Source organism: Agelaius tricolor, unplaced genomic scaffold (assembly GCF_023055355.1).
Source record: "Agelaius tricolor isolate 1412-34295 unplaced genomic scaffold, bAgeTri1.0.p SCAF_40, whole genome shotgun sequence".
In the NCBI taxonomy this organism is placed as follows: Eukaryota; Metazoa; Chordata; class Aves; order Passeriformes; family Icteridae; genus Agelaius; species Agelaius tricolor.
In genome coordinates, this window is record NW_027269300.1 from 2,198,557 (window position 1) to 2,221,191 (window position 22,635).

Sequence of the window (22,635 nt, forward strand, 5' to 3'; positions counted from 1 at the left end):
ATGCCGCGTCCCGCAAGGCGCCCCTTGGCGGGGCCGCCCCGTGCCCGCCCCTGCCCGGCCCGCCGTGGTTCCGCCTCGGCCGGGCTCTCTCCGTACCGGCTGTGGCGCCGCTGGAAGAGCCGCTTGCTCTGGTGCTGGCGGAGCATCGCGGTCTTTTGGCTCGGCCTGGCGCGGGCTCTGGCCCAGCCCCGGCCGAGGCCCCGGCCCCGAACGAAGCCCCTGCCGCGGTTCCGCCCGCAGCCGCTCCGCTGCCGCCCGGCTCCCGCCCCGTGGCCGAGAGCGTGGCAGGCAGCTTCCCCGCTCCGAGCCCCGCCGCTCGCCAGCTCGGCCGCCGGCCCCGAGCCGCCGCAGCCCGGGGCGGCTCGGCAAGCAGCAGCGCGCCGGGCGGGCGGGTGCCCCGGGCAGAAGAGCGGGAGCGCGGTGCCGCCCGCACGGGCGGAGAAGCCTCCCCTGGAGCAGCTCTACCGGCAGGGCCCGCTGCTGGGCAGCGGCGGCTGCGGCAGCGTTTACTCCGGGACCCGGCTCGCCGACGGCGCCCCGGTAAGAGACGGGGCCGGCTCGGAGGGCGGCAGCGGGCGGCGGGCGGCGGGCGACGAGCTCAGCCCGCCGCTCGCCTTGGCTCGCAGGTGGCCATCAAGCGACTGTCCCGGGAGCGCATCTCGGAGTGGGCGCGGCTGGTGAGTGAACGGGGCCAGCGGGAGGAGCCGGCGGGGCGGGCCGGGCGGGGCTGAGGCGAGGCCCGGCAGGGCGGCAGCCGGAACGCTGCGAGGGCAGCGAGCGTGGAGTGAGCGGGGGCCGCGCAGCGCCCCGGGCCGGGCCATGGCGAGCCGCGGCGGGGCCGGGCAGGGGCTGCCCAAGGCGCAGCGCAGCATCGGCCCCGCTGACGGCATCGCGGTCCCCCCGCAGCGCAACGGCGCCCTTGTGCCCCTGGAGCTGGCGCTGCTGTGGCTGGTGTCGCGGCCTGGCTTCCGCGGCGTCGTGCGGCTCCTGGACTGGTTCGAGGTGCCCGAGGGCTTCGCGCTGGTCATGGAGCGTCCGCAGCGCTGTCAGGACCTCTGGTACTTCCTGCACCAGCGGCGGTTCCTGACGGAGCCCGTGGCGCGGGGGCTGTTCCGCCAGGTGCTGGAGGCCGTGCGGCACTGCAGCAGCCGCGGCGTCCTGCACCGCGACATCAAGGCCGAGAACGTCCTCGTCGACCTGGCCACGGGCGAGGCGAAGCTCATCGACTTCGGCTGCGGCGCGATCCTCCAGGACACGTTCTACACCCGGATGTCAGGTGAGTCCAAGCCGGGGCCCAGCCGGGCAGCTGAGTTCCCCACTTTGCTGGCAGAGGGGGAAGAGGGGGGAAGGAAGGAGGGGGAATCCTTCTTCAGCCAGCTGCAGCCAAGTTGCTTTTTGGCAGGGCAGGGCCTGGCTGCTGTGGAACGGGAGCTGGCTGGGAGGGAGGCAAGGAGGGCGGGAGGGAGCAGCATGGGCCTGATGAGCTGCGCCTTTGTCCCATAGGAACGCCGGAGTACAGCCCACCAGAGTGGATCCTCTTTGGCTGCTACCATGGCCAGCCAGCCACTATCTGGTCCCTGGGCATCCTGCTCTATGAGCTGGTCTGCGGGCACCTTCCTTTCCACACCAACGAGGACATCGTCCGGGGCCAGCTCGTCTTCCCGCCCCGGGTGTCTCAAGGTGGGGATGCGCCTTCAAGGCATGAGGGGAAGAACAGGCTTGGGAGGGGCAGCTGGCACATAAGCATCCTGCTCTTGCAGCTGGTGAGGAGGTGGATCTCCTGGGCTTAGCTGGAGGAGGTGGCACCAGTGCCTCTGTGCTGGTGTCCTCCGCAAGAGAGGATCAATAGGAAGCTTTTGGGTGCAGCTCTCAGCACTCCTGGTGTTGCCTGGGCACCGTGGAATGTGGGAGAGCATGGACAGGAGCCTTCTAGTTTCTCTCCGCAGAGTGCCAGCACCTCATCAGGTGGTGTTTATCCATGGAGCCCACACACAGGCCATGCTTGGAGGACCTTTTTGAGCATTCTTGGCTGCAGGAGCCCTGCCTGGCCCAGGAGACAGCAGAGATGCATCCCTGAGCACAGCAGGATCTAGGAGCCCAGCAAGCAGCAGCGGCACGCGTCTCGTGGCACTGGAAGAAAACCCCGGAGCGTTTCCCTGTGGCCGCGGCGCGGAGGAGAGAGCGCAGCCGAGGAGATGCTGCTTCCACTGGTCCCCACGAGCTGTAGAGGGAGCGGCTCCGTGCTGCCCGTCCTATTGGAGAAGTGGTGGCAGTGCAGTGAAGGTGACACGGATTGGGACAGAGGAAACATCCCCCTGCAGCTCAATGGCATTGTGATGTCCCCGCAAGCCGAGGCACAGCTGGCGTGTTCTTCTGGAGCATGACGTGGAGCTGGGAACACCATCCTGGATCTGGCCGCTGGCGGGGCAGAGCCAATTGGTTTTGGCTGCGGCCCCTGCCTGAAGGACACGCTCTGCACTCCGATGAAATCAAGATGAGTCCCCAGCCGGCGCAGGGGCGGGGGGATGCTGGTGCTTCCAGGCACGACAGGGCTCGGCCTGGCCACGTGCCGGAGGTTCCCTGCTCGGCGGCGCTGGGGAATATTAATTTTTCTGCTGGCTGCCGAGCTGCTTTTTGGCGGGACAGGGGACGGATATTCTGGAAGGGGAGCCGGCTCCTGGCCTTGCTGACAGCTTCTGCCAGCCAGCCTGGCACGGGCTGAGGCAGGGGCAGCCAGCCTGACAAAAGCATCCATCCATGTGGATGGGGGGTGGCAGAGGGGGGGACGGGTTCTGAAGCCGTGCCCCAGCTGGTCTGCTCTGCAGGCCCTTGAGGAAGGGGTGCGTTTACAGGCAGGAAAGGTGGGGATTTTCCCCACCCCTGGACAGGTTTAATTCTCACATGGAGTGGTCAGACCCTCCTCAGGCCTGTGAAACGGTGACAGGCTTTGTGCTTTTTCTTGTTTCCAGGTCTTGTTTTGAATTGACTTTCATGCAATTGTTCTTTTGTTTTCCCAGGAGGATTACACCTGGTGCCCAGACCGGACAGGGAAGCACCTGCAGCGTCCGTGGAGCGTGTCCAGTGCCAGCGCTGCCCCAGGGGCCACGGTCTGCAGGGACAGCCCCTTCCAGAAGGACGAGGACCTGGTTTGGGATCGGCTCCTCTCCTGGCAGCAGCTCTCCAGAGGTGGGCACCCGGCTCCACAGCTCGGCTGGCAGAAGGGCTCCGGGCAGACGGCAGCAGGCACACGGTAATCCCGCTCTTGCAGCTGCTGAGGAGGTTGCTGTGCCGTGATTAAGCAGAGGAGGTGGAACGTGGCCTGCCTCGCTGCCCTTCTCTAAAAACAGAGAATGGGTCGGGAGGTTTGGGCTCTGAGCAGAGGCAGCAGCCTGGCCCGGGCACAGGCCATGGCGGGACAGGGGGACAGGAGCCTGCTGCCACTGACCGTGGCTCTCTGGTTTCTCTCCGCAGGCTGCCAGCACCTCATGCCATGGGAATGGCACCGCTCGGCCTGCCAGCCTGGGAGGGATGGAGGGCGGCCAGTGTTCATTTGCTGTCAAAATAAATTTGTTTGGGTTTTTTTGTCATCGTCATCATCGGAGCATTTCTTTCCTCCTTTTCCAAGCTTTTGGCCTCCCTTTCTCCAGGGTAATCTTTTTGTGTCCTTCCTCAGCCTCTTGATGGCATTTGGCAGGGGGGGTTAAGCAACGTGAAAAATTCAACAACAGCTCCTGTTGCCAACTGCAGCAGCTCCTTCAAGAGCCCCTTCCAGTGAGGTCTGCATGTGCCTTGCAAAAGGAAGTGCTTTGCAGCCATGGGGTTGTCGCCCTGCTGCAAAAGCTGGGAGGAACTCAGAAATGGCAAAATGCCAATTTGGCTCAACCACCACCCAGGTTCTTCATCTTTTCCCTCTGCTCTGTGATAGGCAGGCAGGGCTGGACTCCAGGAAGGTTCAAGTTCTTGGTGCTCCCTGGCATCAAAGTGATCAAGTAAACTCTTGTATGCAGGGACTGCAACAGGGCTACTTGTCAGAACCCAGGAAATTCCTCTGGCTGCCCTGGAGGACTCGAGCCCCTGTCCAGGGGGCTCAGAGACCTTGGCACAGAGCCCAAGACCCCTGTGCCTTTGATTTAGCCCTTGGAAAAAACGATTACCAATCTTATATGAAGAATTGCAAGCCATGAAAGTTTAAGTAGAATGATAGTGAATTTATCACAGGGTGAAAAATAGATTTTTGGGGTTTCTAGAATGGGGATTCAGGGGGCAAGATGGAGCAATCAGGGCGTGTCCAGCCTTTCTCATCCTTCTTCTTCTTGGCCTCCATCTTCTGCTGTGATGTTAGCACTTTTAGATTGGTCTAGAGTAGAAGCTCACTGTCTAACATAGGTGATAGGTATTGGAAAATAATTGTAAATATTGTACATGTAGTTTTTAGTGTAAAAAGATAACACCGCCTTGGGGCAGGCAGAATGCCTCTGACTGTCTTGCTGAGCAGACCTCGTCAGGACAGGAGAAAGAATTTTATAGATAAGATACAAGAAACAACCTTGAGACCAAGAACGGAAGACCTCTGACTCCTTCTTTGAGTGCCAGGCTGGGAAAAGAGACTTTCTAACGTATATCAGGGTCACTCTGACCAGCTAGGGATCCCGAGATCTCCTAAGAAATATTTTTTGGGTGCTTTTAAATGTTGTTATTTTCTTATATATGTTCAGCTGTTCTAAGAAGTTACTTGCAAGGTCTCTAGGGGAAGATTTTTTATTAAATAAAGAAGGGGGAGTTGTGGGGCCAGAGATCCAGCCAGAGAAGAGCTTGCTGTGCTCCCCTGGAGGGCCAACTCCTGACCCACTGACTTTGTAGTTTGGGCGAGCAAATATGACCCCCAGATGCCTTTGCAACTTTCTGTTGATCCCCCAGTACTCATTGGTCCTTCCCTTTGTGTTCTGCCCCTGAGCCCTTATCCCATTGGTTACCAGTTTTGTCCCGCCCCTTGCCTTCCCTATAGAATCCCGTTTTTCCCTGGTTCTGAGAATTTCTGTCCCTGGCTCCCTATGCAGAGTGTCCTGCTCTTAATAAAGGCTTCTTGTCTGTGGAACGCCATGCAGAGCTCCAGCCTTTTTTCTCCGTGTCACCTGAAGAAGGAAGCTGAACATCACACGCTGGTCTGGGAGGAGGATGTGCCTGTGCCCCTGAGCTGTCCTTCTTAGGAGGCTCTTCAGGAAGGTTGTGGCACCCTTACCACGGCCACCCTGCCGCCACAGCAAGCAAGAGCCTCAGCAATGCCCTTGTTCCTAGAGGCTGTTCTTGTTCACTTGCTACTGATGAGTAATTTGGGATCAGAGCCACCAGGACAGTCCTGGAAGCCCTGGAAGTTACCTGCTGAAATACTCAGCATCAGTCAATTAACAATACAGAGTGCAATACACATTCTCCAGCCACATGGCTCTGTCCCAGCAGCTTCTCCGTGACTGGATGTGACATGTTTGGGGATTTCTGCTCTTTGGGCATCGTGCATTTCATTGGATTGAGGCAGTTGTTGCATATAGGTTTTATGGGCAATTTTTTTTCCTCCATAGGGAGAGTAGAAAAGAATACAGGGAGATTAGAATAGAATACAGCAGCATGCTTAGTTGGTTTATTAAAATCAATGAGTTAGAAAGTAGTAAGCAGCTATGGAACTGAGGAAAAGGGAATATTAATAGACTATGATAAAACATTCCACAGAAAACACAATTATGCTAAAGAGTATCCTTCTCCTTTTGCAGAAAGGCCCCTCACCAAGGACATATCCAGGGTGGGACAGAAAGCTGCATCAAGAGCTTGTGGAGGGAAAGGGAGTTCTTTGTGTTGTAATGCCTATGGAAATTCTGTGCAGTGACAGAGCTCTTGTAAGAGCTGTAAATTGGTACAATGCCTTCAGGCCTAAATTCAAGCTAGAAGCATGCTCCCAGAGCAGCAGCCTTTCTGTCACTGCTCTTGGACTGCAGCTTCAGAAACAGGCAAAACAGACCTCAGCTTAGAAAATCTAAAAGCTCCTTTTTGGTTCCTTGATCAGATTCAGGATATACTAGATTGCCAAGCAGTATGGATTCTATTTGCCACCTGTATGCCAGTTGTCTTCTGTTAATTGGGCAGTTTCCCTTATCTCTTCCACAGCCAATCCTCCCTCCAGGGGAGACATCTGCTGATAATGGGCTATTGAATGTCACTGCATGGCTGATAAGAACTACAGCATCCCATTGGGAGATGCTCCGCCCAGAGGGAGGAGCCAAGCATTCCTACCCGGATATAATCTTGAAATTCTGGAACACCAGCACAGCTTCTCCACTGGATTTCCCAGAGGAACAGCAGCTGCCTCTTCCACTGGATCTTCAGAGGAAGACTACACCTTTCTACAGGATCCCTGCTCCAACAGAACCACACCTGACACTCCAGGAGGGCTGCAGCCACAATTCCAATTGGACTGCTACCATCACCCTGACCCACAGGGTGTCAGGTTGTATTCTGACTCTGTCTGTCCTGTTTTGGTTTACTGCATTGTTTATTTTATCTTTTTATTTTCTTCCCTAATAAAGAACTGTTATTCCTGCTCCCATATTTCTGCCTGAGAGCCCCCCTTAATTTAAAATTCATAACAATTCAGAAGGAAGGGATTTACATTTTTCCATTTCAAGAAAGGCTCCTGCCTTCCTTAGCAAACACCTGTCATTCCAAACCAAGACAGAGGAGCCACCTGGGTTATACATGTAAATACTTAACACGAAAAAAGCAAGAGCCTCAAAAAGGAAAAACAGCTTGGTAATTTGTAGAAAGTAACTTTGATCAAAATCAAAATGTGTTAATAGATCGGTCTGAAGATGGCATTCACAATTTTCCCTGTGATATTGTGCACTGTACTGTAACAGTGGATAGTAACTGGACATAGCCAGTAGGATAACTGGATATGCTTTTCAAACTTAGTATTCATTGAATTATTCATTGAATTCTCATCCTTCTGTACACTTCAGCTCTGCTGTAAACTTCAGAGACATTTTTTCACAAGCTTCTAACAAGTTACTCTGGATCCATAATTCCTGAGACCAAAGGGAGCCCAAATGCCAAGTGGGATTACTCTTTCTCAAAGCCTGGAGTCACACAGAATGAAGCAGTACTTAAATCATCGTGTGCATCCCAGACACATAACAGTCCAGTTCCTGACCATCTGCGAGAATTTTTTGACTTTTGCTACAAATTACCTTCAAGAATAATCTACAAATAATATCTTGAACCTGTTTAAATTCAGGGACGGCATTACAATTGCCCTAAAAAATTCGAAGGGGACCTAGTGCTGTTGCAGTAATACAAGAGAACTGTAAGTGTGGATTACTAGTTGTTATTCATATTAGGTAAAAATGGATCAGCTCAGCTTTGCAAAGCAAGAAACAAGTTATGGAGAGTTGAAATGATGGAGTTGGGACAGTGTAGCCAGTCTGCTTTTTGTGAGAGATGCTCTTAAGCAGTGGCAGCAGTAATGCACTCATCTCCTGTAACTTTGCTCCTTGTGATCTACTATCCACCTCTGCAATTTTTTCTGCTCTTTTTTTTTCTTTATTTCTTCAGCTGAGTACCAAAAGGAAACACAGAACTGCAATGTTGCTACCAAAACAATAGATCTTTTTTTCAAACTAAAAAATACCCAGAGCTTTTAGGAAACACAACAGAACTGTTGCAAAGTATAAAAGATACAAGATATTGAACAGTATTTTGACATTATACTACATAAGCCAGGGAGGACGTGAGGAACAGAGTGCTGAGTCTGCAGAGATGCTGAAAACCTTCGTTGTCCCTCACCCTGAGCAGAAAATCCTCTGAAACCGGGACCCAGAGAGAGAGAAAGAAGTTGTAGAGATCAACATCTGGGTCATGCCCAAAAGGCTCCCACAAGGATTGGACCCCCAGCTCTGCCCCTAATGGACAAAGCTGCACAGATCCTCCTCCTTTGAGTCACCCTGGGAGAGACGATGGAGACTGCAGACCTGTCGAGCTTCCCAATCTTGAGCTGATCACTTTTAATAAAGGCATTAAAAGCAGAAAAAGTCTCCTGCCCTGTTTATTTCAGCTGGGGTTTTGTCCGGGATAGCCACACCAGAAGAGGACACCGGGAGTGGCCATCTTGGACCTCGAGGACAGCTGGCCATCAGGACCAGAGAGATCGGCTTGGGACCAGTGACGCTGAGGAGCTCCGGACTGGTGAGAAATCCGGTGGCGGGAGTAGGAGAGGAGCGAGTGTGTGTGTGAGTGAGACGAGGGCCGGACCCTCGGAGCGAGAGTGGACCCCTCAGTGCCGCGTTTCCGGACTCCTGCGAAGGGCCCGGCCGGGAACAGGGGAAGCGCATGGAATCAGCGTGAGTGAGTCGTCTCCTAAGGGGGAGAGAGGGCCCCCCCTCCGGGCGTGTGGAGGAAATAGTTGTATGAGTGCCACGCACCCCCAAAAGGCCTGACAGAGGGAAGTCAGGCAGATTGCAAGTCCCAAGGAGGGTTCGGGCAAGCTCACAAGCCCTGCAGGCAAATTCAGTCCTGACAAAGGGGTCAGGCACAAATCCCAGCGAAGGAAGCTGGGGTTTGTTTTTAAGTCCTGATACGGTGAGGCCTGACATTTGGAAGGTTAGGCAAACTAGAAATCAGGCAGTTGTTTTTCCTGACAGAGGGGAGTCAGGCATGAACCGGCTTCTTACGCCAGGGTTTTGTGTTTTCAAGTCCTGATAGATATAAGACCTGACATTAGTAAAGTTAGGCAATCTAGAGATCAGGCAGTTTCAGTGTAAAATCCTGAGCATCAGGAAAATAAATTTTTCTTGAGATTACCTGTCAGTAGAGGCACCTTTGGGATTTTTTTCTGTTGAGACCTGAAAAATGGGAGGGTGTAATAGTAAAAAGACAGGCAAGAGACTGAGGAATATACCTCCCAATAGCCCCTTGGGGGAACTGTTAGAGAAATGGCATTCTATAGAGGCCACAGAGGGATTAGATAAGGTGAAGATGATCCACTATTGTGTAGAAGTCTGGCCAGAATTAGAGGTGCAAGGAGGATGGCCTTGGTGTGGGACAAGGGACAAGTGGATGTGCCAACAACTGAGTCATTGTCTGACAGCTCGAGGAGATACCGATCCTGAGCAATTATTGTATGTAGCTTGCTGGTTAAAGAACGCTGTTGGGGATGAAGGGGTGCAAAGGTACAGAAGAAGAAAGAGGGGAATGAAGGAGAGGATGCTGGAATTGGTAAAAGATGGGACCCCCTGGATTATTTGCTTCCTGCCCCTCCACCTTATAATCCTCTTCCTCGGGCACCTCAAATGGCAGGTCCGGTTCTTCCCCCGGCTGCCATCTCATTACCGCCTGCTCAAATTCCTCCTTCTACCTCTTAGGCTTCCCCTATGGTAGGCCCAGTATCTCCCCTAGTAACCACTCCCTCACCACCCCCTTTGGCTCCTCCAGTTCCTTCTGCACCACCACAAGTGCCTGCCTACTCCACCTGCTGCATTCTCCACCCCTTCTCCAGCTCCACTTAATATGTACCCAAGCTCTTCTCCCCCTCCTATTGCTGTCCCTTTACCTCCTCCTAGCTGGGACACAAATGTCTCCTTGCCCAGTAAACAGCTATCACCAAATACACCTGCTGATCTGCAGAAAGTTCAGGGTAACCCTGATATCCCTCAAACTAGTAGCATGGTGCCTGAAGATGGGCTGTACTGTAGTACCAGATCCAAGACCTCCAAGGCAGAGAGACTTTTTCCCCTCAGAGAAGTTCCTATGGGAGGAGTAGTGGGAGGTGTTTGCTATGTGGATGCTCCTCTAACAGCTTCTGAGGTGAGAAGATTCAAGAAAGAGTTAGGGCATTTAGTTGAGGACCCAGTGGGCATAGGCAACCAAGTGGATCAATTCTTAGGCCCAAATATCTACACTTGGGGGGAGATGAATTCCATTCTAAATATATTCTTTTCCCCAGAAGAGGTCCAGATGATTAGGGCAGCTGGCATAAGGATTTGGGAGAAAGAGAACTGTCCCAAATGCCATCAGGTGAACAGAAATTGCCACTGACAGATCCCAGCTGGAACCCTAACCAGGAGGAAGGGAGGAAGGCCATGATGGAATATAGGTCTTTGATAATTCAGGGATCAAAGAGTCAGTTCCCAAAGGAAGTAATACCAAATTGGCATTTGAGGGGGCACAAGAGAAGGATGAAACTCCTGCTGCTTGGCTTAATCGCCCAAAGCGGAACTTCCAGTTGTACTCTAGAATAGACCCAGACACCACAGAAGGTCAAGTGCTACTAAAAGTCCAATTTGTTACCAAATCTTGGCCAGATATATGGAGAAAACTAGAAAAAATCAAAGATCTGCAAGAGAAGGACAGAAATGGGTTATTAAGAGAAGCATTGAAAAGTGTATTTAAGGAGAGACGAAGAAAAAGCAAAGGCCAAGGCCAAGGCCAAGATCATGGTTGCCGTAGCTGAAGAAAGTGTGGGGTGGGTGGGTCCACCACCAGGAGGAGGCAAAGATAGGCCAGGATTGTCAGGTACAAGAGAGATAGAGAGACCTCAAGTCCCTTTGAGTGAATGACACTGCTATTATTGTGGAGAGGCAGGACACGTCAGGAAGTTTTGTAGAAAGTTCAGTCTCGATGAGGCAATAGTCAGGGAACAAGAAGCCTTGGAGAGGGTTCTTAGAGGTGATGATTAAGGGTGTCAGGGGATTTACACTTTAGGGGACCCAATGCAACATCTAGAAAAGCCCTTGGTAAACATTGAGGTGGGACCCCTAAATGAAGAATTTGAATTTTTGGTTGGATACAGGAGCAGATAAGTCCTGTTCTCAACAAAGTACCAAAAAGTATAGTAAAATACCCAAAAACATCTGAGGTTAGACAAAAACAGCTAGGTAGAAGGATATCCAATAGCACTAGGACTGGACAGTAGCACTAAACTTGTAATAAGTGATGTGAAAGTAAAAGGTTGTTGTCTTGTTGTGTGTGTGAGAGTGAGTCACAAACAAAGTCAGCCTCAACTTCCCGGGCAGGTAGGAAGGGGGCAGTAGAAAGAGTGTGTGTGACCTGCAAACCAGACCAGTGTTCCCCGGTGTGTGAGGGGGCCGTAGCTGTAAGAGCGTGAGTGACACGCAGGCAGCCTCACAGGTGAACGGGCACCGGAGGCAGCAGAGCCAGGGCCCTTCCAGAAGGCCCGGAGATACTGAGAGCTGGAGGCCAACCCCAAGGCGAGGGGGGGCCACAGGGACCCGTGATTTTCTGGCAATAAAGATCCACTTTGTGTCTTGAGGGTGTGAAGGAATGTGTGAAGGTGAATGAGAAATAAAAGTGAGTGAATGTAGACGAATTAATGTATAGGTAATGTGGATTGTGCATTGTAAGTTTTACCACATCTCCCTGGAGGGAGTATTGTGTTGAAAAGTAGTGTGGGGAAAAAGTTTGGTTTAGATGCAAGGGATTGAAAGAAAAGTGGTATTTAAACTGTTAGTGAAAGTGAGAAACAGAGGCAGGGGATGAATAGATAAGATCTTGAAAATTGAACAGAAACCCAGTAAGTTAGATGCCAAGAAAAATGGGAGAATAAAAGCATGCTAGAAAAGATACCCCCAAGACAGCCCTTTGGGAGTTAAGTTAGCTTACAGAAATACAACTCCTTGCAAAATACAGAGTAGGCAGAAATTGATGAGAGAAACATGCAAGCTATGGAAAAAGGGAAATTAACAAATTATACATAACATTAACCCAAGAAATTGGGTTTTGATAAAATCATAGTAGACCATTAATGCCTATATTTGAAAGCCCCTTTCAGGTACTCCTCATTGCTAATTCGTCTGTGCGGACCAGAGGAAAACATTGGACCCACATCATCAGATTCCACACCACTCTCACCCCCTGGCACTGGACCAAGATTCAACATCAGTTTCACGCCCTGGCATTGGACCAGACTCCACACCACTCTCCCTCTGGGATTGGACCAGACTCCACACCACTCTCCCTCTGGGATTGGACCGGACTCCATACCACTCTCCCTCTGGCATTGGGCCGGATTCAATATCAGTTTCACCCCCTAGCACTGGACTGGATTCCACATGACTCACCCCCTAACTCAGGACAGGAGTCAACCACATCATGAGTTAATTCACCTGAGTATACCATTATAAAAGGACCAAAAGACTTAAAGCTGACTCTCAAAAGGAAGAGCCCAAAAGACTGATGAACTGAATAAGAAAAGAGTTTGGTATCAGAACCATACCTTATCTTAAAGTGTTATAAGACAGTTCTGTGTTTAAAATAAGTTTGTAAAAAGTTAAAGACTGTTAATAAGTAATCCTGGTTAAGTTCCCCCAATTCAGTTCCAAAGACTCCAGGTTAATCCTCTACAGACCACTCCCCTAAGAGAAACCAAAATGAGTAGGGAACGGACCAAGAGAAGTTTAACCAGAGAAGTGGGTAGAAGGGACTCTAAAGAGCTTGGAAGCTTCTTCTTGGTAAAGTTCCCCAAGAGGCAAGGCCGGGTGGGCCGGTTGTGCCAGATGACCCACACCAGATTGTTGGGAAGAGCAGTAATGATGGCTCTAATTGCTGATGGTGCTCTGGGGAGCCCAAGAGAGCCGTGCAGTGAGTGCTACCAACCCCTCTATGAGGAGGAAGAAGTGAGCTCCTTGTCCAGAGTCCACACCAATTCTAACCTGAATTGTGATAACCTCCCCCTATGTATTGGGTAGTCCAGAATACCACCACTTTTAGGCAGCAACTCCTGGGAGAGTGCCCTGTAGGAGAAACCTGGTTGTGCTTGAATGTGATGCTACTGAAGCAAGCCTGGTACATCAGGTCAAAGAGAAAGAGACAGTAAAAGCAATAAGAGAACAAGACCATTTAGAGATACCCCAAGATAAGAACCTATTCATAGATTCAGTGAAAAAAGTTAGCCACAAACTAAATTTAACTGATTGTCGAGTTTGTACCCAGATGACCAAAATTTGGCCATGGGAGAAGATTAATCTAAGGCTATTAGAAATCTGTAACTGGATACAGAATAACTCAGAATTTAGTATTAATTTAGTATTAAGGGGTACAGTACACCAGTAAAAAGAATGGTCTGAAAAAGGCATTTAGCAGTAAAGAACTCTGCTACCCGGTGGATCCCAAGAGATCCAAATAGATTTTGGTCTGTTGAAAGAAAATAAAAGAACAAGTATATATCTACCATGAAGCATATGAATTTTATGAGTATACTGAAGAAGGGATAAAGCCCTTTAGGGGAATGAAAGCCATTTCTAAATATTGGAAATGTCCAACAGAACCTAAGCATACATTTTGGGGGGGCCCCTAAACACCTGTTTTGGATCTGTGGTACTACAGCATACACTAAATTGCCAGGAGACTGGTCTGGCAGTTGCACCATTGGAATGATAAAACCAGCTTTCTTTTTATTACCCAAAGAATCTGGATCAAGTTTAGGAGTTCATATAGATGATGATTTAAGAAAAACCAAAAGGAGGAGGCAAAGTGCAATTGAAATTGGGGAAATCCAAAATTGTAAGAGCCAGGTTCGGACCCCAAGAAAAATTATCAAGACTTATGGCCCAGCCACCTGGGCTCAAGATGAGTCCTGGGCTTATTGGAACCTGATATCTATGTTAAACAGAATCATCAGGCTCCAGGCAGTATTAGAGATGAAGAGTGCAATCATTAGAAACATCTCAAATGAAATAAAAGAACTAGCATATGTAAGTAACCAAGAACAGACTCCTGCACTTGATTCCACTTGGTGGGATAACCTATGGACTTTCAAAGGAGATTGGTGGAAAAAGGTAGCTTTCTTCACTGTGTGTACACTTGCTGGTTTGCTCTTTTTATCATGCTTACTTCCCTGCTTAATTAAAAATGGTAATATCTTCCATGCAGACCAACCTAGGGATCTCTGAAGAAATTAACCTGAAGAAACCAGAAAAGGTAATAAAGTTAACAAAGGATTAACCCTTAAGAACAATAGCCCGTTGCATATTCATACACTTCATACATGATGCATAAATTCCATTCAAATACAGGATTCTGTCTGGTCATTGTCAACTTCTTCCTTCTAATCCCAACAGCGCCTTCAAGGTGGGAAGAAGTTCATTTCTTCTGATAAGAAGGCAATAAATTCTTTTCCTTGAAAGATTTAGGTGTCCTGTGGCTGCTGTCTGGTGTGAGTGCCTCATTCCTTTCTTAAAAAAAACCACTAACATAGTTCTTATTTTAAATGCCAAAGATACCTTCTAATTGCAAAACTACATTTATTATTAAAATGCCAATACAGCACTACTAATCAATACATCAAAATATATATTCATCACTACTAATCAATACATCAAAATACAGATGGTAAATATCTGTGTAGAGCCATATAATAGGCACTTTTCACAATTCCCTTCATTAATTAATTAATATCTATAGGCTATTTATTTCTTCCTCTTTATGCTAACAAGTTATATTTGTAGTCTTTTTGTCATCTTTTTTATCATATTTTTCTTCGATATAGTCAAGAGGGGGAACTTTGGGGTCCATGGAGACATTTCTGGGGCTCATTTGGGGCAGTTCTGGGTCTGGGGAGGGAATTCAGAGAGAACTTGAGGGTCTAGAGGACACTTGGGGGAGCCGGGTGGGCACTTGGAGGGGCACTCAGGGATTCTGAGGGACAGTTCGGGGTCCAGGGGGGCCCTTGGAGGTCAGGGAGGGGAATTTGGGGCCCTTCGGGGGCTGGGCGGGCCCTTGGGGGGCTCGAACAGGGCTCTCTGGGCCGCAGGGGCTGATGGGAGTTGTAGGCGCGGGTATCATACGGTTTAACAGTGCCGCGGAGCATCACGGGAGTTCTTGGCGCAGCTGCAATGGCTCTCGGAGGGGCGCGGGGCATGACGGGAGATGAAGTCCCGGCTGGAATGGCGCTGGACGTGCGCCGCAGAGCATGATGGGAGCTGTAGTCCTGAAAGTGGTTGGAACGCGGCGTTTGGGGGTCCGGGAAGGCTCTTGGGGGACACTTTTGCGTCCGAGCCGCGACTTGAGGTCCTCGGGGGAACGTAAACGGTTCGGGAGCCCTTGGGGGGAGTTCAGAGAGTTCTAACCGGCTCTTTAGGGCACGGGAACGGCAGGAGTTTTAGGCGCGGGACTGTGTTCTGAGGTGCTCTGGGGCCGCGGGGAATAAGAGGAGATGAATTTCCAGAAGTGGCTGTACCGGGCATCTGTGGGGTTGGGAGCACTCAGGGGGTACGGGGACGCTTTTGGTTCGTCCCGAATGGGCGCTGAGGGGGCACTGAGGGATCCTTCAGGGTCTGGGGGACACTTATGGGACAGATGGGGGCGGATCCCGGGGTTCTGTGAAGCGCGGGGCATGACGGGCGTTGCAGTCCCGGCTCCAATGGGGATCGATCGGGCCGCGGGGCATGATGAGAATTGTAGGCAAAAAGACAAATGGCGGCCCCACCAGGCACCGCCCCCGAGACACCCATCCCGGTGCTGATTGGCTGCGGGCAGTGACAGGCGGGAGACTCAAAAATGGATATGGGAAGAGCCCATTCAACCTCTCCAGTCCCTCCCAGTACAGACCAGTTCATCCCCAGTACAACCCCGTTCATCCCAAGTAGAACCCAGTACAACCCCAGTGTCCCTCCAATCCCTCCCAGTACAGCCCAGTCCCTCCCAATACACCTGAGTCCATTCCCAGTCCCTCCCAGTTCCTCCCCAATGTCATCCACAGGATGCCCCAGTGTCTCCAAGTCTTCCCCACAATGTCGCCAGTCTCCACAGTTTGCACCAGTAGTGCCCAGTATCACTCCCAGTATGTCCCAGTGTCTCCCACAGTGTTCCCAGTGTTCCCCAGTATGTCCCTGTCCTCCCCAGTGTTTCCAAGGACAGTTTAATTTCTCACGGTGGCCGTGGCAGCCAAACCCAGCAGTGGGGTCAGTGCAGTGCCCTTGGCCACAGCCCCTTGCAGTGGCCCAGTGCAGCTTGGGCTGATGATCCACCCTCACAGCTGGCCCAGGGCAGCTCTGCAGTGGCTTTGGTGGCACCTGGGGCTGGCACACACCTTAGGAGTGTGTCTGTTTGCAGTGGGGAAACTCAGGAGTTTCAGATTGCTTCAAAAAACCCCAAAAAGTGGAAACCCCTCTTAGGCTGGGTACAGCCAGCTCTCCAAGCACAGCAGGTCCCAGGGGAGTGAGGACAGACAGGATGGGGCTGGGCAATGTGGAGCAAGGTTGTCCACACTGGGTCAGAGCTCCAGGCACAGCTTCTGTGAGCAGTCCAGAGCTGCTGAGGAGAGACCCTGGGTCATATCAATCACAGAATGCTGCAACCACCTCTGCTCTAAAGAGAAATAAAATAAAAATACATCATTTAAAATAGGAATGTCTGTTTCTGACAAATTCTTTGAAATCTTTCTCCATTGCGGGGCTACAAAAACTTTAATGACCCTCTCAGGGCTTTGGTGTTGTTTACATCAGACTCAATCCCTGAGAGAGTCTTCAAAAAACTTCTCGAGAACTCAAAGATAAATTTAGACTCCAAAGTTCCTTGAAGTTTTAATGGCTCCCACTAAGGGACACGAGTGGGGAAGTGTCCCCAGGTTCCAGTTAGAGCAGAACACTGGAGGCAGTGATGACAGCTGGGCACAAACAAGGCCAAGGTGTCTCTGGTGCTGAGCAAAGCTGGATGTGTTTGAGGAATGCCAAGGGCCAAGGCCTGAGCCCCAAGGCCTGGCCAGGCAGATCCTGTCCCTCCCTCCTTGCTCAGGGCTCTTGCCGGGATGGGCTCTGGCATGTGGGGATGTGCAATGCCAAGGGCAGGAGCATGGGGCGGCCCCTGCCAGGCTGCTGAGCAGGGACAAGGAGGCCATGAGGCCCCAGGCCTGCAAGGGTCACTTGTCTCCTGCTCCTGCCTCAGGCCCAGGCCCAGCAGCCATGGCCAAAGTGCTGCCCAAGTTGGCTCTGGCAGGGCTGTCTTGCAGCTGCTGCCCATGCCTGTGCCCTGTGCAGCCCAGGCTGTCCTACGGTGTCCCTGCCCTGCGCCTCTGTCCCTGCAGGCTGTCGGCATCCCCTGGCTGCCCCACCTGGCTGGGCCCTTCCTTTGCTGACAGCTCTGCCTCCTGCCTGCCTCTGCCTGCCCACACAAAGCCTGGGGCTGATACCAAAAGGGTTCATTCCATTTTTACCCTGCCTGGGAACTTTCAGCACAGGAACAAGGCATGCAGGGGCTGCTTTCCCAGCAAGGATGGTTGGAAGAGAAGAAGAAGACATCTGGCTCAAGGGTGCAGGGATAGAGAAAACAAGGAGTGAATCTGGGAACTTGGCGTGGGTTTTATGGAAACGGATAAATTGTAATTTGCATTTAGTGACTGTGTATTAGCAACACACTGGTAGAATTACATTTCCACATAAGGTTAGGAGTTATCCCATGTTGGAACTCACGTCTTAATAAATGATACCTTCTCAAACAACAAATAAGTGTTATGGAGCCTTATTCTGATATTTTGGACATTTGGTGACAGCAGAGGCTGACAGAACCAAGGAGTCAGCTGTGACACTGTGGAACCCCATGGAACAAAGGGTCCATTGTGATGCAGTGGAACCCCATGGAACTAAAAGTCCATTGTATCAGAGCAAGGCCTCATGGAAACAAGGAGACCATTGCTGACAGTGTGGAAGCTCCTGGAGCCATGGGGTCATTGTTACAGTGTGGGGCTGCATGGAACCAATGGTCCATTGTGACACTGCAGAACCTTCTGGAATCAAGGGGATCGTGTTATGCTCTGGAACCTCATGGAACAAAGGATCCATGGTGACACTGCAGTGCTCAGACCATTGTTGACAGTGTGAAAGCTCTTGGAACCAAAGTCCATTGTGACACAGCAAGGCCTCGTGGAACCAAGGGTCCCTTGTGGCTCTGTGGGGCTTCCCAGAACCAAGGAGACCATTTGGACACTGTGGGGCCTCATGGAACCACCTGGCACTGTGACACACCGGGGCCACACGGAGCCAAGGGGCCACTGAGACCCTGAGGAACCTCATGGAACCAAAGGTCCATTGTTACACTGTGGAACCAATGAGACCATGGTGACACCATGGTGCCCCATGGAACCAAGGAGCCATTCTGATTCTGCTTTGCCTCATGGAGCCAAGGGGCCACCATGACACTGCAGGGCCTTGTGGAACTAAGGCAGCCTTGTGACACTGCAGGGCCCTTGGAACCAAGGGTCCATTGGGAGATTGCAGGGCCTCATGGAACCATGGAGAACATTCTGACCCTTCAGAACCCATTGGAACCAAGGAACCATTGTGACACTGCAGGGCCTCGTGGAATCAAGGGGACCACAGTGACACTGTGGGTCTCCATGGGACAAAGGGGCCATTCTGACACTGTGGAACCAAGGAGACCATTGCTCTGCTACGGGACATCATGGAACCATGGAGGCCATTGTGACACAGCAAAGCCTCATGGAACCAAGGGCACAATAGTGACACTGTGGGGGTCCATGGGACCAAGGGGGGATTCTTAAAGTGCAGGACCAAGGAGACCACTGTGACACTCTGGGGCATCATGGAACCAAAATCCATTTTGACACAGGAGGGTCTCATGGAACCATGGAGGCCATTTTCACACTTTGAGGCCTGATGAAACCAAAGGGCCATTGTGGCACTTTGTGTCCCCATGGAACCAAGGAGTCCATTGTGACACTATGAGGCCCTGTTGGGCCAAAGGGCAATTGTGGCCCTATGTGGCACCACAGATCCAAGGGACCATTGTGACACTACAGGGCCCCATGGAACTAAGGATTCATGGAAAAATGTGGGACTCATGGAACCAAAGGTCCATTGTGACATTGTGGGGCCTCATGGAACTAAGGGGGGACAATTGTGACGCTGTGGGTCCCAGTGGAAGCAAGGGGCCAGTGTGACACAGCTGGGCCTCATGGAGCCAAGGGTCCACTGTGATCCTGAGGAGCCCAAAAGAACCAAGGGGCCATTTTGACACTCTGCAGCTGTGGAGACCCTGAGAGGCTTCCCTGGCTTAGGGAGACACAAGAAGCTTCCCTCAAAAGCTGTTTGACCCCATTGGCTCCTTCCCCTTGTCCCGTGTCCCTCAGCCACTCCCTCTTCATTCCCCCATTGGCCCCATCTTTGTACTGCCCCCATGGCACTGATCAGCCCCTTCCTCTGGAGATACAGGAACCTGGACTCCCCTCAGGAGTCCTACCTTGTGACCCTGAACATCTCACTGCACGGCTGAATCAAACATCTGTGGGTACCATGCAAAGGCCCTTTGTGCTTCCCTACCCTGGGCTTTATTAGCAGCTATTCCAGCTGCAGCAATGGTCCATCATGGCAGTGTGGATCCAAGGACACCATGGTGACACTGTGGGACCTCATGGATCCAAGGGGCCATTGGGACACAGCAGGGCCTCATTGGAACAAAGGAACCATTGCTGACAGTACAGAAACTCATGGAACCAAGGGGCCGTGGTGACACAGCAGGGCCACATGGAACCCAGGAGACCAGTGACATTTAGGGACCTCATGGAACCAGGGTCCATTATGGCACTGCAGAAACAAGGAGACCATTGTTGATGCTATTGAAGCTCACGGAACCAAGCAGCCATTGTGACACTCCAGGGCCTCATTGAACCAGGCAGACCATTGTGACACCACAGAACCTCATGGCACTGAGGGTCTATCGTGACACAGCAGGGCCCATGGAGCCGATTGTCCATTGTGACAATGTGGAACCAAGGAGACCATTGTGACATCATGGAACCTTGTGGAACCAAGGAGACCATTGTGACATCATGGAACCTCAGGGAACCAAGTGTGGTAGGCCAGGGACAGGCGTTCGGAAGATTTCGGGCTGTAACGGAAAATTACAGGAATCCTTCTACCCCCCTCCCCATAGATAAGGATCACCCTTGGAATGTAGCCAGACGTGTAGCCCCCCCTAACCTATGCATGCCAGTAACTTTCCACTCCACACTAACCCTAAAAAGTATAGCCAAACCCCTGTCTGACGTAGAGAAACCCCTTAGTCCATAAATACCCTCGAGACCCTTCAATAAAGGCCTTTAACCGTCCACCACATTGGTGTTAGCGTCCGTTATTGGCCACAAGGGATCCCACGGAGGAGATCGCAGTGCCGGACTCTGAAACCAGGTCATCGCGGCCTTCACAAGAAGGCAACATAGTGGTGCCGAAACCCGGGAAGCGACGAGTCCGGGCGGCGGGAGTACTCCTGGCCAGGGGACAGCACTCAACGCCGGAACGGCCATAGCGAAGAAGGGGGACGCCCCAGAGACCCGCGATTCGTATGGAAGCAATAGCGAAGGTCGTAAGTTTGATACATATGCAATGGGGAATCAAATGTGAACTCAGGAATTTTAATCTCGCATTGACGAGACTCCTAGAGATTGGGGTCATTTCTCGACCCATAGATATATTACACTCTGAGGTGTGGCAGAAATGTACTGTCGCGCTAGCAGAGGACACAAAAGCCACAGGCAGCAGCAAAAGCCTGAAAGTGTGGGGGAAGGCAGAAGCAGCCCTACGCAAAGCATTAGAAGAACGGGAGATGTGGAATGCTGTGCGCTCCTGTTTGTTAATCACGCCACAGCTGGGGGAGGGGGCGGTAACGCGAAACCCCCCTGGTGGCGACCCGATTGAGAGCGGGGAGACGGGGGGGCCGGGCGCGACCCATCCCTCCTCCAGCCCAAAGCCCCCGGAGCCCTCGGAGCCCCCGGGGGACCCCCTGACCCCTTCGGAGGACCCGCCGGGGCCCAGACCCCCTCCGGAGCCCCCCGGGGTGCCCGCGGACCCCTCGCCCAACCCTTCCCCGCCGATAGCCGACTTAGCGCAAGAAGCGGAGGGACTCGCACGGTCCTTTTGGGAGGGGTTGGCGGCAGAAGCCCGAAATATCGAGAGGGCTGGCGCCCGGGCGAGCGGCGGAGGGGATCCGCCGCCCTACCCGTTTGAATATGGCGCGGGTGGCCGGGAAGAGGGGTGGAGCCCGCCGGCTCACGGCGGGAAGAACCCAGAACCGCGGCCAGCCGCGAACACGCATGCGCGGGAAACCAGCGCTGAGCCCATGCCCGGCCGAGAGCCGTGGATCCCAGCAGACGCGCATGCGTGGGGGTGCGACAGAGGGCGGGCACTCACTCGGGAGCCGCGCCCACTGATGCCACCATATATGGGAGAGATCCCTCCCTGCGGGAGGCAGGGCGAGCCCAGGGGGCGGCACCGGCAGCGGCATCAGCACCGCCCCCGAGGGGAGGAGCGGGGCCGTAGCCGAACAAAATGGCAGCAGAGACCGGAAGTATATTGGCAGTCGACTTCCGACTCTGAAGGGAGCCACAGCTCCCCAGGTCGCTCTGCGGAGCCCACCGAGTCCAGCAGCGACTCGGAAGCAGAGAAAACAGAATCAATGCGGTTTCGGACGAAACCAATTAAAACTTTTAACACAACCGGGACCCAGCCCCAATACGAACTCACCAACTGGGGTAAAATCAAAATCGAATGCGCAGAATGGGCACCCGCAGCATCGGTGCATGCCTTCCCAGTGAGAATCACAGGACCCCAGGGGAACCAGCAAAGAACGTATACTCCCGTTAATTCCAAAGACGTTCAGACAATAGTAAAAGCTATCTCAGAAAAAGGAATTAACTCAGGGGTGGTTTCCACTCTCGTGGATGGTCTTTTTAGCAATGATGATTTACTCCCTTTCGATATAGTGCAAATAAGCCGTATGCTTTTTGATGGGGCGGGTTTGATAATATTTAAACAGGAATGGACGGACCAATGTGCAACCATGCTCGCTCAGATGGCGGGGGAAGGGCAGCCACTCCACGGGTCGAGTTTATCTAGGTTGTTGGGGAAGCACGACGAAGTAGCCACACCCCAGCAACAAGCTGCACAGCTTCGGATCGAGGAAGTCAGGGCGACTTCCCGGGCGGCCAGAGAAGCTATACGCGCCGCATCCAGGGTGGTGGCCAGACCGACACCGTGGTCGACCATCAAACAGGGGGAGAGTGAAGGTTTTACACAATTTGTTGACCGCCTTCAGGCTGCGGTGGACTCTTCTAATTTACCCGCTGTCGCAAAAGGCCCGGTGATAACCGACTGCCTTCGGCAACAATGTAACACCGTAACCAAAGATATATTGCGTTCCCTACCAGCCGGGGCCAGCCTGGCTGACATGATTAAGCATGTTGTGAGGGAAGAGCAGTTGGCCCCACTTCAGGCAACCGTGCACACCCTAACCAGTGTGATGGCCTGCTTCAGATGTGGTCAGTCAGGTCATGTCGCGGCAAATTGCTCTCAGCTGACACAGCTTCCCCAGGCAACACCCTCGCCCCAACAGTGTCCCAGAGGGGCCTGCTGGAACTGTGGGAAGAAAGGTCACCTCGCTAGGGACTGTAGATCCCGGCCCCGGGGAAACGGGACGGGGGGGGGCGTGCGGGCCATATTCAGCCCCCTCCCGCTATGGATGCGAGACGGCCCATCTATGCCAACCCACAGTGGGGCAGGGGATCCTCATACCCTATGCTCCCACAGGAGGCGGTCAGTATCGCACCCCCGCCAGCGATACAATGGCAGA

The 22,635-nt window shown here is 52.4% G+C and overlaps 1 protein-coding gene across 1 annotated transcript; it reads left to right on the forward strand.

Moving 5' to 3' along the window:
* On the forward strand, positions 1–2,077 carry LOC139603650 (serine/threonine-protein kinase pim-1-like). Its single transcript, XM_071454540.1, has 5 exons — positions 1–540; positions 627–677; positions 907–1,276; positions 1,504–1,680; positions 1,947–2,077. The coding sequence occupies exons 1-5, from the start codon at positions 1–3 to the stop codon at positions 2,075–2,077; spliced, it is 1,269 nt and encodes a 422-aa protein (XP_071310641.1).
* Positions 2,078–22,635: the final 20,558 nt, after the last annotated feature.